Source organism: Diorhabda sublineata, chromosome X, assembly GCF_026230105.1.
Source record: "Diorhabda sublineata isolate icDioSubl1.1 chromosome X, icDioSubl1.1, whole genome shotgun sequence".
NCBI classification, from domain to species: domain Eukaryota; kingdom Metazoa; phylum Arthropoda; class Insecta; order Coleoptera; family Chrysomelidae; genus Diorhabda; species Diorhabda sublineata.
Genome location: NC_079485.1, coordinates 7,970,913 through 7,988,356, shown reverse-complemented (window position 1 = coordinate 7,988,356; position 17,444 = coordinate 7,970,913). Strand labels below are relative to the sequence as shown.

The window sequence follows — 17,444 nt, the reverse complement described above, 5'->3', positions numbered from 1 at the left end:
TCTTCAAATTTTAGTTATACACTTTCTGTAAGGATGAAAGTTGCTATTTTAATTTTCCTGGTGGCAATCCAATTTTTGGATCTCTGCAACAGCATTGCAATAAAGCCTGGTAAGATTTTATTTTAAAAATTTTTACTTTCACAATATTTTCAAAATATTTATTTTAGAATAATGAGATTCATAATGTAATACTGAGTTCACATGGAATTGTTTTTATGATATAATTTTTACAATAAACAATAAATTTATTTGTAATATAAACTATTTTTTTTTAAATTTGAAGCTCAAATTTTGAATAATAAAGAAAGTTTTTTATTTCAATACATTTTACAAATTGTATCTACTCTTTCTCCGTAATTACTTTTTTAGATATTGGAATAATGTTAACATCACTATTTTTTTTAACGGATTAAATTAAATTTCACGTAAATAGTATCGATTCCCAGAACTATTGCATCTTTGCTGGGCATTTGATAATTTCTAATTAAACGAGAGAAAGAGAAAATAGATTGACGACTTGATTATTATATTCTATTCTTCACTTTGCTTCGTTGTTTGTTTGTGAGTGAATCCGCAACCCCGCGCCTCAATTTTGTTTTAAATTCGAGGTACTTTAACACTTCAAATCCTTTTCAAACTCAAAACAATAAAAAACTGATGTATTTATTGTTATTAATATTCTATTTTAAATAAAAATGTTTAGCTATTTTAGTAACAATAATAAATTAATTAAAATGATCACTATAGTTTCCTTTTGCAAATGATCACTTTTTGCGCGATATTAAGCATTTTACATTTACAATATATATCATATGTAAATTTTTTTGTAAGACTTTTACTTTTATTGATCACGCTATTTTTTCCATTTAATGCCTTTATCAATATGTTGGTAAGGACAGGAATTTGGATGAAAATATTTGAATTGGACCAAATATTCCTTAATAAAATGCTATACAAGATTCCTGAAAACTTTATATGTAAACCATTATTTTTAATAAGATCATTAGTTAATATGCTAGCTTACATTGTTCCTTTATTTTTTTATGACCAATATCACAATAATTTGTGATTAATTTCTTAATTTCTGAAATATTTCCATAAATTAGTTTCAAATATATGAATATATGAATTGTAACGAAGAATACATATATTTAAAAGTATTTATATAAATAATAATGAATTTATAAAATGAGGTATCTACATCTATGGTAGATTAAACAAAATCTTCGGCAAGGGTTTTTATAATCTGCAATTGATATTGGAAGAACTATACTAACAATTGTTAAACATTTCTAATTATATACAGTTGAGTTGAGAGAATCTATAATTATTTGAGACACTTTATATTTATTGTGGGGTACCATTGAGATCAACCGTTATATTTTTTGTTTTATTTCATACCATAATTAAGTTCAACAAAATTTTTGTAAAGCTAATCTAATTGATAATAATTGGCATAAACTATATTTCGATAATATGGATAATATTAACTTTTCCGTTAATATGTTAAAATTTCATTCAAAGCTGGAGATTTTGAAGGTGTGCATCAACTGTCCTTTTCAATTTAAGCATTATATCTTATTTATCTTAATAAAATACAAGACTGTTGAACTAAAGTTGGATTAAAGTTTGATTGAACTTCACTTAAATCACGTACAGATGTGTGGTAAAATCTCTCTCTCATCGACCAGATATATTTTCAATTCTTCCGCTAAATTGAAAAAATTATCGTCGTATACTGTTATCGAGGAGGAATTTCTGGTTAAAAAATTAAAACCTTGTTGAACAAAAACGATTTCACTTGATTTAGATTGATATTATTCTCTTCCAAAAATTAACATATAAGTCTTTTCTGCTTCACTCTTCCTCATCAATGAATAAACTTCAATTGAATTAATCATTTTTTTCAGAAATAAAACATAACTCCTTAAATGCCAAATCAGACGAAGCGTTTGTTAACCGGGATTACGTTAGAAGGAAGCGATATTTAGGACTTAGCAGAAAATTCAAGGTAGGTATGTGAATGAGTGTTACTTAGGCACCTAAAAAAGCATGAAAAAGATAACTTCTACATGTAAACGGACAGTAAATATTTTTCTAAAATTATCAATTATGTAAGAATATACATACATCAGAAGGATAAATCTACCTCAAATATAAATATGGAATGAAAAAATTAAAATACTTGTATTGTGGCAAATAAATAAATACTCCACGGAACTTGAAGAGTAGATAAAATCCTTTCTCGGTCGATTCGCATTAGGGTGAGCGTTTCTGAACAAATATTCTCAAATATTGAATAGATATGGCTTCGATCGATCTATTTCCAAAACTTTGAGCTCATCTTACATTGTCACTAAATCCAGTTAGAGCATCATCGACCTAGTGTACTGTGTCTTGTAATTTATACATGAAAATCCTTTCTAAAATCCACTACTCACGCATGAAATTGTTTTTTATTTTATATATAATATAACGTCTTGTCAACTGATGAGAAAATTTGAAAATTAAAATGAATTATCAAACTGTCAAATTTGACAATGCGATCTTCATTGTTTGATGTTTACTAGACAAAAAAGTTTACGATAGGGAAAAGTCTCTTTAAAAATCTTGATAACGACACCAATTGAATAGGAATACAGAGACAGAGGCGGCCTTACCCGTTGCGAGGCTCCGGGTGGTAGGTCTTTGCACTAATTTTTTTCGATAACCGCAAGCACAAAACGTGACAAGTCCGTGATTCGAAGTTAACAAGTGAACATGTACGTAGATCGTATTTAATTTTGGGTTATGATAAATAAAACTGTACTGAGATTAAGAAAAATATAGAATAAAGTACACCTTATGGTTACAATAACTCAAAATTTACTTCTGTTTACACACATTTGTACTTATAAACTTCGAATCGCGATCATTTTTTCTACTTACGGTTATCGAAAAAAATCTCTCAGTGTACATAATGAATTGTTCAATTATGTTTCGAAAGAATGAATCAGTTAACTAACTAATTTTAATTTACCGTTATGTTATAACATTAATAAGTAATTAAGGATCAAAATCAAAAGTTTTAAATAAAAGTTAAAAAATATTATATTTTTTAAAATTTGCTTTTCGTTTTTGCGCGAGGCCTCTGTGAGAGCAAGGCCCTGGGCGATTGCCATGTTCTCCACCCCCTAAGGTCGCCACTGTGCAGAGATATGGCTAGATAAAGTTATTACTGACCAATGTTTTGTTAATTCTTACTGGAGGGTGTCACAGATTTTGCTCTATTTGTTGGCTTTATCGATATTTCACTTTTTTCAGTTAAACAAGCGATACCAGGAATGTATAGGTCCAGGAGATGCTGCAGGTCACTGCAAACATATTTCATACTGCCCTGCAAGAATTTTCCAAAAAATAAATACCTTAGATTATTTGTGTGTGATTGAAGAAAGGTAAATGTACTTTTATTCATTTCGTATCGCTATTTTTATTAATCGCTTTGAGTTCATGGATACATCGCCTTGTATATAGTATCATTAGTTCAAACACATGTAGTCACTTTCATGTAGTTTGAAGGTACTTAATATTTACAGTTATTTAGACAATCTGCTTTAAACGTCATCTTTCATTCAGTTTGTTTACAGTGCAGCACACAATTCCCTCCAGAATTCTACTTAGCAATTAGAATATGGGAAACTTTATATAAAGCTTAAAATAATTCCAGTTGTATAGCTAGGACTACCCGTATCCAAGATAATTAGATGTTTTCAGACTTTTGTTCTATTCCGCATAAAAGCCTCTTAGCAAAATGTCTTTCTGAAGTACTTTAAGCTTGTGATGGAAATAAATAAAAAATATGTTATGTTACTGACAAATCTTTTTATATCTAAAGAGAATTTAAAATTACAACTTATCACTCACTCGTATCAGGTTATTATGAAATTCCGTGTTTGTTCATTCACAATCCCCGTGTTTTCCATACTGTCTATTCTCTATTCATATTAATCTTTAACGATTCATATATTTTTCTTGATAGAGCTTTAACAAATAAGCCTTTTGCCTATTTATTCTATTTCACGACGGATTATCAACCTTTTCAAATTCAATACATCCCTTACGACATACACGATAAATACACAATACTCAAACAAGTAATCAAAAAAGTTGCAACTATACAGATAAATGCAAGAATTGAACGGGTGTAGGTCTAATAAAATCATTCCTAAACAGCATTCATTCTTGCCAAGTATATAGCGCACTACAGACCATCACTTGATCAATTGTTAGAATTTCTTCAATAGAAAATATATTCACTGATCACTCTATTATCCAGTCTATATTACTCATACCAGCTTATCACATTCCCTATCGTTATCTATGGAAACCCAATCCACTTCACCGCTCGTCGATTTTACAATATTTTTTTGCATTCAATGCGTTTTTTTTCAATAGTTTAATTAATTACATAAACACAAACATGAAGTCAGCTAAGTTAGCTATCTGTATATAAACCAGTTTATACTTTGAACAACAAATAGAGGTGAATATGAGTGCGGATTTGTGAAAAAAAAAAAAAAATAAAATGAAAATTTAAGCAATTTTAATCACAGAACCGTCAATAAACAATGTAAAAGGTGAATTTAATTGATTTAACTAACGTTTTGAAAGAAAAGAATGTTAAAAAATTCATATTTATATGGCGTTATTTTATATTAAATTATTAAACTACATATTTCATAGTAAATCAACTTAAACTTTTACAGATTCGTTGGGGTTTGTTGTCCTGATGATATTACTAGTTCTGCGGTCAGCGGGTCTCAACTGATAATAGATTTACCTGCAGGAGGAGAGGATTATGACGAAACTGATCAATACACAGGTATTTTCCTTATAAGATGACTTCTTCCAATCATATATTGTGCAATAAAGTGTCGATTTTCAAATAAACGTTCGTACAATTACAAAAGACACTTACACATAACGATATTTGCGAAATGATTTTTAAATCAGTACCTCAGCTGATTTGTTCGTTCATTCTCAGAGTTACAATGAATTATCCTAATAGACCATTAACAAAAGAAATACATTTTGTTTTTGGTGATATAATGAAGTATAAAATATAATTTATATACACTCCTGTATTATTTCCAGATTATGTAATCATAGTATTCATTTCCACGAACAAAATTTTAATATTATAAAATATAGCAGAATTTCGTACCTCAAGTACTTTCCTAATCGTCTTAAAACTATTTCCAGAATAAATCTATATTTGCATAAGCGCCGTTTTCTGGGTTTTATTAGATAAGGTAAGAACGTAATTGTCAAGGATTATAATAAATTTGAGGTGAATGCATTATCATTAATTTTGTATATTAAACGATTATTATTATTATGAAGTATTCAAAGCTCCGCACGGAGTCATTATAATTCATTTATGAACTCTTCATACGCAGCAAGTCAAAAATGTAACAAAAAGTTTCCATGTTGAGATTCAGTTATAGTAATTTCAAATTCGTAAAATTTGCAATGTAGTCTTCTTAGAAAACGTAAAAGCATTGAAATATTGTAATACCGTAACTTATAAGAATCATATTGTCGGATAGCTGTATCATTCGTTTTCTCGTTAGTTTGGCTTCCTTTTATACGAACTGGCAATATTTTTAGGTGGCCGCCGCCTCCCCAATATATTTGAATAGTATGCAATCTCGTTTCAACACGTATGTTTTTTACACCAAAATTCCTGGAGAAAATGGTTTATATATATAGGGGAGGGGCGAATAAATGCTAGTCCTCCCAATCATAATTTATGAATTTTGTTTTTTGCACAGTCGGGCGATTGTAATGCTTTATAATTCTAAAAAAATCATTTGTGCCGTTTTCCTGGTTCCATCAGTACGGTTTGTAAGATATACCCCATATAAGTCGAATAGTAGATTAGGTCTATAGCATTTTCCTGTTAGTATACGAAAGCTACTCATTTAACAAGAAAAACACTTTACGATCCATCCATAACTTAACTAAGTTGGAATTTCTGGAACCGTTGATGATATTCATACTGAACACACTGTTTACACCACCACCACATTAACACTTACAATTACAATGTCTGACGCGCGTTTCGATAACCAAGTTATCGTCTTCAGAGAATGAAGGTAAAAAGTTTACCGCATCAGACAGTGTAATTGTTAGTGTTGATGTAGTGGTGTAAACAGCGTGATATCCTTTATATTTGGGAAAGGAAAAAATTTTTTTTTTGGTGATGTATAGGAGTTTCTGAGGAATGCACTCCACCATCGTTATTTTTTTTTTGAATTTGTCATTGAGGGGAGGATCAGGGGCGATTTTATTTTTATTGGTGATACATTATTAGTACACTCCATTGTAACCGTACTATGATTAAGCGATAACATTAACAGGGAAGGGACTCGAAGCATTTTTTGATAGTGTATTGCAAGCGTTTGATGGAGCAGTCCAACATGAGAAAAGCATTTATTTGCCATCTCCCATATACAGCTAGTTTCTCAGGGAATGTAGTGCAAAGAAAACCATTCATGGAGCATATCAGTGCATCGATAGTACATTTTGACCAAATATATGTTTAGAGAAAATAGCTATTGGATGTGAGCGACTTTACTGACATTGGTAGATTCTGAAACTATCGTAAATTTGGTAGTAGAATGATCCCCATAATAGTAATAAACTTTTGTTTATAAATCACTCAGTTTATGGAAGCTTCGTTTCTGTTTTAATCATCAAAAGTATATCGTACCAAGTTTTATTTGTGATGATGTATTTTGTTATGAATTGTGAAGTAGAAAAGACCCACAATTTAGTTTAATAAGAGGTAAGAACTGTTACTGGCAAATGACTAGTGTATGCTTCATATCATTAACAATGTTGGACCATTTTCATTTTTGAATTAAGATTTTGATTCCTAAAAACGTAATTTTTTATTTTGGTTGTTGGTCGAACAGTTTTGATTCCTAAGGATAAATTGTTTTTGGCAATTGTCTACATCGAGATTCTCAAATTTATGTTTATCTGTGCATATTTATTTTCCAAAATTATTTATTATAGTGATAATTGCTAAACTTGTTCGGGTTCAACTTTATACATTTTGAAGGTTTTATCTTCTTTATATTGCTAGTTTATTTTTAGCTAAATAGAATAATCAACTTAAACATTTTATTCCATAGTTTAGGCACGTACGCGTAAACAGAATAGGAAATAATGCTCTACACAAGACTGAAATATTCTTTATGTATACTAAATCCATTTAAAATTCTCTCTTGCATGTTATTATGATTTCGACGTTTGTGAGTTGAATTGTACTAATTGGCATGAATCTAAATAATTGTTTTGGTTATTTTACCATGCATTTATAATATTATGTATTTGATTCAAACGGAAATTTATTTCCAAGATGTACTGCATTTCTGATTTACCACATATCGAATTGCACCTAGATATATCCTTTTCCAAGAAGGTTTGGAGACATATAACCCCATAATTCAATATGTAGATACTTCTAGCAAACTTGACCAGTGTGTGATGTTAATATTTTAAATAATCCTTAGTTAGTTCTATGCTTTCTCTATTAGTGTTATTGAAATTTTATAGAGAGATTTATTAATAATGATTTTAAACCAAAAATTGAATACTGAAAATTGAGTTCTTGCTTACACCGTTATTTATGTACTCCTTACTATTGGTTTATTACAGGATGCGGACTTTCAAGCGCTTCTTCTATAGCTACAAAGCAAGCAAGACAAGGGGAGTTACCGTGGATAGCTGCTTTAATGCCCAAAGACAAAGATGAACTTGGTGTACAACAACATATATGTGGAGGAGCTTTGATTACGGATTCACATATTCTGACTGCATCTCATTGCACTTATACGTAAGTTATTTATACTTATTGTTTGATAGAATTCATAGCTTGAAAATAAAAAAACAATATTCATTTTTTTCCATATTGCGATCAGCAATCAATTCTAGTTATAAAGAACAAATCGCCATCTCCATTTTTGACTATCTAGGATTGTTCTATATTAAATTAAGCGATGAAGAAATGACATACTAAGTAATATTAACATATTGTGAATGAACATTTTTTATAGCTTTATTATAGAGTAGAGAGTACAAAGAGTAATCATAAAAAATATATAATAATATGGAAGATGTGAAGACGTGAAAATATGAGCTAGGAATTGACGGCAGCCTTTATTTACTGTTTGCTGGTTTATTAAAAGCGTATTCAGTTTAATTTGAAACTCAAATATGGAAAAATCAAACAGTGAATAGCATATGTGATTTGTTCAGATAATGAATAATGTCGAAATTAATTTTGCATTATTAACAAATATTCTACACTATAAGGATTGTAATTTTAAAGCGTATTACCTTTTTCATTAGGTAGAATTATGGGTGTAAGATTTATTATTAGCTATAATGTGATATCAGGGGTTATTCTAGCCAAATTGGACCAATTGATCTACATTCCAACGACGTAAATAAGTGACAAGGGTTGACATTGTGGTGAAACAATTAATTCTGAATCTGCAATGTGTAGATATGATAAAATAGTTTTGCCTCGAAATTAGGCCAACAGTTGTGAATATATGATTACTACTTACTACTGTCAAAGTTATAACTGCAGATATAGTTGGAAAAAACCTAAAACATTATCGATTAGGAAACTGAATAAGAATATATTTTGAACTTTGGTTATAATTCTGGTTTGAGAGAGTATAAGATCTATGAAGGTTTAATACTTATTTTAACTGTATGTTGAAGCGGACATCACCCGATTGGATTGGGAAAATATCGTTACACTACTGAAATAAAGTTCTATTATCGACGATACCGTAGATCAATCTTTTCATTTTTAATGAAGGATTTAAACTACGATCAGGAGCATAGAACGGAAACGGATTCTCTTCATTTCTTTTAATTAAATTCTCACTCTTTACTATGATAATAAATTGGTTTAATAATCTAGTGACTGTAAATTCGAGTAATCTAGTTACTACGAAATGCAAAGATTGGGCTGTAAAGGAGAATTATGACACTGGATGAGAGGGAATCTTATTGAGACTGTTTGGAAATAAGAGAAATAAATAAGGCAGGAAATTGTTGGAAAAGGTACAACAGAGAGGAAAAATTACATAATCAGAAGTAAAAGGTATTACAAATTTTATGAATAGATAGGTCACTATGTTAAAAAATAACCGGTATATGATACAAAATATGCATTTTCCCCATAAATTTATTATGTTACTTTCTGAAATCATACGCTAGATAAAGCATGTATGTTTAGGTGCTTTTCTAGGAACTCACGTCAGTACTTATCATTAAATCTTATATATTTTCTTATCGGATGAAAATAGGCGCGCTGATATTATGAGCAAAATACGTGGGTTGCCCGAGAAGCTTTTTTTAGAGCTTCTCAGATATTCATATACAGTGATATTCTTAGGGCTGCTTGACATACAAAACGCAATATTTCTTGATCAAAAGCACGCGCAAGTGAAGTTCAGCTGATTGTTTTATGCAAGATCTCGCACTTCTTATTGCGTGCAAGCTGCAATTCTAGGGAGAACTCTAGTTGTTTTCGCCTTAAAAAGCACCAAATGTCAAACTCAGATCAGCTTACGTTCGTAAAATTTGAAGTTAGGAATTTGTTTACTTTCACTTATGGAAATTTGGTAAGTGGCAGCCATGATGCAATGGCAACAGACTTGCATAATGTCAAATGACACGCAATATTTTAATATTGCGAGAAATTGCATGCCATTTCTTGTGTCAAGCGGCCTTTAGCAACCATAAGATTTCACATCTAGTTCTCCATTATTTGAATGAGTTTTTATTATCAAATTGATGCCTATAACATGCATTCTCTACTATTTTCTCTAGTAGAATGTCTGCACTATAGTCTATGATAATTTGAAGAAATTCATGGGAAATGATTGATATATAGGTAATAATTATTTGATAATTATAGTCTTGATTGTCTTATCTCAGCAAGATGTCTGTCATTGTAGACAGAGAGATATTAATCGGTATAATTTGTGAGTTAATTGGCACAAACTGTTTGGTTATTTTAATTAAATTCGCTCAGCATGGTGTTGATATTATGAGTGCCTTTGGTGTAAAATTGTTCTCAGTAAACTCATTTCCATCCAAAATTCTTAAATTTTGCTTTTCTTTATTAAAAGTTTGACATTAATATCTAATCATTGGCCTTGTGAACAAGAATATCAAGGGACTGGAAATCAAATAAATAATTGATATTAAGAAGTATGAAAATAAGATTCATAAAAAATGAATACTTCAATCACGAATTGCAACACTGACTAAAAACAAGAACCTCAAACTTTAAAGGATTTATATAAAGTAAGACAATATTGCTATAACCATAAAAGGTGTTTTCATTATCATGTAGAAAGCAGTTGATTCAAGCAGATAGAATAAACTTTCATAAGAGCTCAAGAAATTTGCGATGTAATTCTCAATTCAACATTTCTTCCTACCACGTTTCGTCTAAGTAAAAAATTATTTATTTAATATTAAACCAACAAAATACAAGAACATATATTTCAAGCAAATCCTGCTAATTGAATTGGTGATTGGTCGATAAAAAGATTATAGTTACACATGGTAAACTAACATGCAAAATTTACTCATTCATTATATATGAATGGTGTGATGAAAATATATGGCAAAATGTGATATAAAATTGGAATTATTCTAGTTATCTTGCAAAGTATTTAGTCCAATTTTGAATTCACGACCTGAAGGCTTGTTTCGGAATGACTCCAATCCACCACCTTAGTAACAGGAATGGGAATAAAACGATTTATTTCAGCACATTTTGTTTATTTTAGAAAGAGCCAGAAGTGTCATAGTGTTTAATCTAGTGATTATTTTATAATCAAAGAGAACTTGTAGAGTACGCGTTGGCATGATGAAGTAGGAAGCCGCCTCTTGTAACAAAATATGACCACACCATGCTGTCACAATAAGAAAAAACAATGATCATCTCTCAATGGTCTATTTTTATAACTGGCTTACATATTTACAGTAACAATTTTGGCAATGCAATCCGAATCTGTATGAAGACGATCTTGTAATTCCAAGCAAATGTTTGTTCGTTAATCAGTAGTCTCGGAATAGATTTGACACACAATTTGTAAATCATCTTTTAAGATGATTTGTCAGGATCAATATGAGATTTTAAGCTTTCGAATTTCGTATTTTTGAACAGTATGGTTTTTTTACTTTTTGTACACTTCCATATTTTTGAGTTTGGAGAAGACCACGTTCATTTGCAACATTCTTCACCTTCTTTGGTATTTCATCATACTAGACTTGCTGCAATAAAATTCCATTCATTGTATTTTTTTGATCAATCGTCGTATCATTTTGAAAGGTTAACTATGTAACGGGTAATAATCAAGGTATTATCATTTTAGAATAACGGCTGAAGACATTTTTGTTCGATTAGGAGAATATGATTTCAACAGAGCGGATGAGTCTCGTTTTCGAGATTATGACGTAGCTGAAATAATTCAACACCCAAACTTTGTTGTGGCAACTTACGAAAATGACATAGCAATCTTAAAACTCAAAACTGCAATTTCCTTCAACACTTACATGTGGCCAATCTGCCTACCACCAGCCAAGCGTGATTTTGTTAATGAAACAGTTATTGTTGCTGGCTGGGGTAGGTTGTCTTTTGGTGGATCAATTAGCGAGGTGTTAAATCAAGTAGCTATACCAGTTTGGCCACTAGAAACTTGCATTGATGCTTTTGCTCAAAAAATCACTGATGATAACATTTGTGCAGCTGCATATGAAGGTGGGAAAGATTCTTGCCAGGTAAGTTTTGTTTTACTCATTTTTTGAAATCTTGATAAGTATCACAAAGTTGCCAAGATGTTAATCATAGACTTCATCTTACAATTGAAAATTCGTTAAGAATTGATCACTTTTAGGGTGACTCTGGTGGACCATTGATGTACCAACTGGAGAATGGTAGATGGATAACAATCGGAGTAGTATCTTGGGGAATTGGATGTGGAAATAAAGGCAGCCCAGGAATATATACTAGAGTCGGAAACTACTTGCCTTGGATAATAAAGAATACTATGGCTAAAAATGATTGAACTACAATAAAAATTTTGTTCACCAATGAAATAGATTAATAAAAATGAGGCATTTTTTATTTTTTCACCGTGTCTGACTAAACAAAATTTGGTATTTAATACCAGATACATACTTGAATATAAATCTTGAACAGAAATTTTGTAATTTTCAATTTCTTTATTCCATTAAATATTTGATTAATAAGGTAGGGACTCAACAGATTGTGATTTACGACAGTTGTATTAAAACTGATGCTTCAAAAGCTAAAATAATAGTTTGAAGGAACATAAACTTCAGAAACTCATTGTAACAATGACAACGTAACAAGCTAGAGAAATAAATGTTATTAATTCAAATTCAAAGTATCGTTATGAAATATTTTTATAGGTATTCCGTAAAAGTGTTACCTTGAAATAGCAATTTCCCTTTTGGAAAGAGAATATCTTCGATTTGAGCTGTATGAAAGAAATTAAGTGATTGTTGAATAATTTTTTTTAAGTTTTCACTTCTATAGCGCTCCGTAATGCTCAGATATTATATACTTTATTATATGTGTTAATTTCGACACACTCATATCTTATTATGTTACATTTACCGTTCTATTAATGTGTCTCGTTCACGAACATTTTTAAACATTTAGATTTTTTGGTGGTCCTACTAGTCAAACTGAAACTTGCTGAACTGTCTATAAGGTTAATTGTTCGTTGTTGTTAACTGAATTTAGAATAGATTAAATACAAGACAAAATATTGAAAAAAATTAACGAAATACATATACGAAAATAATTTTTGGCAATGATATGAAATTAAAGTAGAGGGCATTAGTTTTAACCAAAATTTCGAAATTATATGTCGAATGAAATGAAAAAATAATCAAATTTGACTTATTTTCTCGGATATTTTCGCTGTAAAGGTTGGCAAAAATTTAGTCCTTCTACATTTCACAATGAAGAACCAAAATGATTCAATATTCAAAAGAAGTTTTGAATTTTAGCTAGCTCCAACGTGAACTTTCTGTTTTTTCAAAAAGTTCATATGGATACCAATGAAACTAAAAAAAAATAGAACAAATTTTGTATAATAAGTTCAGTAATTACTACGAGAAAAGCCAGTACCATAAATAAAAAAGAGCAAGGCAAAAGATGCAAAGGAAAACCTAAAAAGAGTGAGCAACGGGAATAGATGAAAGAAAAATGCTAGAGTATTAGAAAATAAGGGTATGGAAATATTACACAAATAATTCCAATTACAGCTTTCCACAAAAAAGGAAGTTATAACGATTGGAAAAATTATATAGGAATATCGCAACTTTATACTACGAAGATGCTCCCAGAAGTACCTGGCCTGTCCTAGAGATGGCGGTAATTGCTTGAAAAATACCACTGTATTAAAATATATACAATTCATACAGCATATGTTTCAAGTTCACTTCACACCCGAAACAAAAGAACAGTCAAAACAATGGACTGAAAAGGGAGAATCGGTTTCAAAGAAGGCAAAGACCGTTCCAACCGCAGGCAAGGTCTTTTGAGTCGGTTTTTGAGATGCGTGTGAGATAATTTCCATTGATTATCTTAAGAAAGGGAAAACTATTGAAGGCGAGTATTATGCGAACTTATTGCAACATTTGAGCAAAGCAAGCAAGCAAAACGCCCGCATTTGGTTAAGAAGACCAGACACCAGGTCACACATCCGTTATTGCAATGGCCAAAATTAATGAATTAAAGTTTGAATTGCTACCTGATGCAAGTTTTTGGGTATTTACTTTGAGACAAATAACAGAAAAAATTACTGACACAGACTATGGGATTTATTTTACAGCAGTTATACTCCATTCGGAAAGAGTGTAAAGTGATAAAGCAATCCTTCTCCTGGCCACTATAGCCGTAGTCACATTTAAGAACAATTTATTATTTTATTTTATCAAACCTTAGCAAATGAATCCAACATTTATTTTCTAAGAAATTTATTGCATCAAGTTCAAATTTCCAACTATGTTTACTTATCGGCCAAAACAATTCCTTTGGGGTATTTTAAGAAGGGAATGATGTTGACAGGTAAATATTTCACGCCCTTTATAGTATATACAGGTTAATTTGAAAACGATTTGTAAAATGTTTTCTGGAAAAATGAGTATTAGGTACAATTTGCAAGAGGGCAATAAAATATTAAATTATGAGGTATACTTAAATGGTTTCATTAGGACTTTTAAGAAAAAGTCCTATAAAAGACAATTTCCAATACACAACTGCATTTCTAGCGCAGTGTTTGTCACAGAAACGTTTACAAAACTTTATTGAATATTCGATATGTCGACCTTTGAAAACTATACTCAGATACATAAAGTGAAGACGCATGCACTCACTGTTAACGAGAAAGCTATGGTGCATTAAAATATCAGTACCATTCAGTGAGTGTGGATGATCTAACAAGTATGTGTTCGAAGATGACAGGTCTAGGAAAATCAATGGTCTAAAAACTTCTTAAGGAAAGGAAAACAAGTGGATGTTTAAGTGGTCCAAAGTCTCGGTCAGGAAGGCCAAAACATCGTTTACATCGATGGAGATTACAAATATGCAATCCGCAGGAAAGTCCACTCATTTTACTTTAAAAAGAAAATTCCTACACCTATGGTAGAAGAGATTGCAGATAGGAAAGTGATTACGTCATACTTTCATTCAGAAAGCGAGTAGGAGTGATTAGAACATTTTTCTCTACATATACGTTTTTCTTAATAAAACATGATTTCCAAACTATACAACAAAATACTGCGAAATTTCAATGGTCCATTACTTAAATCAATGTGGTATGTTTGACGATATAAATAAATCTACATTACCCCTAGAAACTAAGAGGTAGTTTGAGCCCAGGGGTTAATATCCGTAATTTTAAAAAGGAAAACCTATATAATATCAGATATCTAAAAATAAACCCACCAGTATAATGAAAGCATAGTCCGTGTTCGTTATATTACGTAAAAACCAACGATCTGGAGAAAACTGTCACGGAATTTTCGATATAAATATCTGTTTGTCATTTCTTATTGAAAACTCTTCTAGTATTGAAATAAAATTAGTTGTTGTTTGTATTATGTTCGTTTTATTTCCTTGGGATAAATTATATAACGTTAGGTATAAAATGGGTGTAATCGATCCTTGCAATAAATTGGTTTTAAAACTAGGTTTTAATGAAGTTACTTCTGCTGAATACGTTCATCCCCTTAGTTTACAAGCAAATTAAATCGACCACAAGTAAAATCTCTTTTGGGAAAGGGTGCGTAGAAATTAAAATAATCTTTAGACATTATTAAAATTTAATTACTAAAAAACACACTAAGAAGATAATATCACCGAGAGAATCGGAAGCCTGGAAGAATGCAAAATTCTCTGTGAAAGTAAACTGCGGAACTTTCTAAAATCAAATTAGAAGATCTTATCAGTCATTCGGTGTAAATTTAATTTAAATAACTTTTCATATAGATGTACATTGGAGATGATTTTATAATTTTCATTGAAAAACACAAATCCACTTTATTTCAGTGTAAACTCAATTAATAACATAAACATATCTAATTACAATTAGATAGGTGACTAAGAAATCAGCAATTATTAATGATGATATTTAAAAAAGTATTTACAGTTCATATATAATGATTTTTATATTTCATTTTATTATAACTAATCTGCAGTTACATGAACTACACTAGTCGGTCACCCACGAAAATTGGAAAACATCAGAAATATGATCCAGAGAAAATCGGTGATCAACCTGGCAAAGATGTATGATGTCACGATTTTCACTGACTATTAAGGCGTATTGATGTAATTCAATTTAAAAGCAGCCATGTACCTCTTCATTATTAGTTTGACAAGGCTTTGTATATATTTGATTTTTTATAGGAACCAAATATAGGAAATGATACGTTTGTATATTTAGTAATATGTATACTACTATGCATAGTAAAAGTAAAATAAAATACTAGATGTCATTATCTCAACAAACCATGCGAGAGCAAATCTCTGGGCGGCTGGCACTGAGTTTATATCCGAAAAAATACACAAAATAAACGCACTTGGGGCTTCGTGGCAGGTAGTAAATATCTGTCCCTCCACAGAACAGTGAAGGCGTCTTTTATAACTCCCTAAAGGCACTTGGGAATTTGAGGAGATTAAAAGTTACTATAACACTTTCTGAAACATTTGGGATACTTCAGATGAAAAATTAATTCGTCTCTTAACTTTCCCGCAATCATTATGATACAGCTTTCTCGTACGGCAATAACTATTAATTCAAATTATGCACAAACTGAAGAGTCATTATAATATTGTTTGAAAAGATCACATAAATTCATAGTCATGGTAAATTATTTTAAAAATATCATTTACAATTCGTTCTAATTATGGTTTAACCCTCGGACGACGACCAAGCTATTTTTGGTTTCATGTTGTACCAAGGTTGGATAAAAAGTGCTACCAACTATTTAGTGTGTACTACCGCTTTTTATTGATTGTATGAAGTAGTAAAATATTATGTATAAATAACAAAAACGTTAAATGAAAGTATTTACGGAAAGAGAAATACAATTAAAAAAATAATTTTCATTTCAATGATAAATACATAGTACTTCTAAACAAAGTGATTGAAATTTCAATTACAATTTTTTATGAATTGCTGTAGCAAGTCCCACACAAGTAAGACTTTTGGAAATGAGTCCCATAAGAAAAACGTTTACATTTGCTGCGATTTCTGCAACAGCAAATATGACATCAAACTGTTGTTACTGCCTCTGGAGCTGCATTCGAATGTTGTTGAGAAAGACTTCGCAACTTTTTACCATGTATCGACTCCATTATCAGTATTATGAACGTAGGAATTTCATTTATATATTCTGATCTTTGCTCAACTAATGGTTTTACAAGACTAAGTCCTAGTTCTTGTAAGTAGATTAGCCTCTGATTTATTTTGTTTCTATTCCAAGTTGGTATGCTTTCAATAAACAATGTGTAAGCATTCAATGCTGCAATATCAATTAGAGTGAAAAATACAGACCATGGGCCATCTTTTTGTTGGTCCTTTTGTAGAGTGCTTTCTGACCATCTGGTCCACCGTCTCGACTCCTCCCTTAGTTAAGTTATGAAATAAATTCACTCTATTTTTCAACTCAGCATTGATTTTTGCGTTGGAATGTTAAGAAGATAAAAAAATAAGCACATTTTTTGATTTTTCACGAGGGATGTATGATACTAATGTAACGGGTGGTTGCCTTGATGCAGGATCAGTAAATGCAAAAACATTTTAATGTAGTTCTCTTTA

The 17,444-nt window shown here is 30.7% G+C and overlaps 1 protein-coding gene across 1 annotated transcript; it reads left to right on the top strand.

Annotated features, from left to right (window-relative positions):
* Positions 1-12,289, top strand: LOC130451222 (trypsin-1-like). Its single transcript, XM_056790104.1, has 7 exons — positions 1-109; positions 1,911-2,011; positions 3,304-3,434; positions 4,746-4,861; positions 7,708-7,885; positions 11,460-11,865; positions 11,982-12,289. Exons 1-7 carry the CDS (start codon positions 34-36, stop codon positions 12,150-12,152), a joined length of 1,179 nt encoding a protein of 392 aa, XP_056646082.1. The 5' UTR covers positions 1-33; the 3' UTR covers positions 12,153-12,289.
* Positions 12,290-17,444: the final 5,155 nt, after the last annotated feature.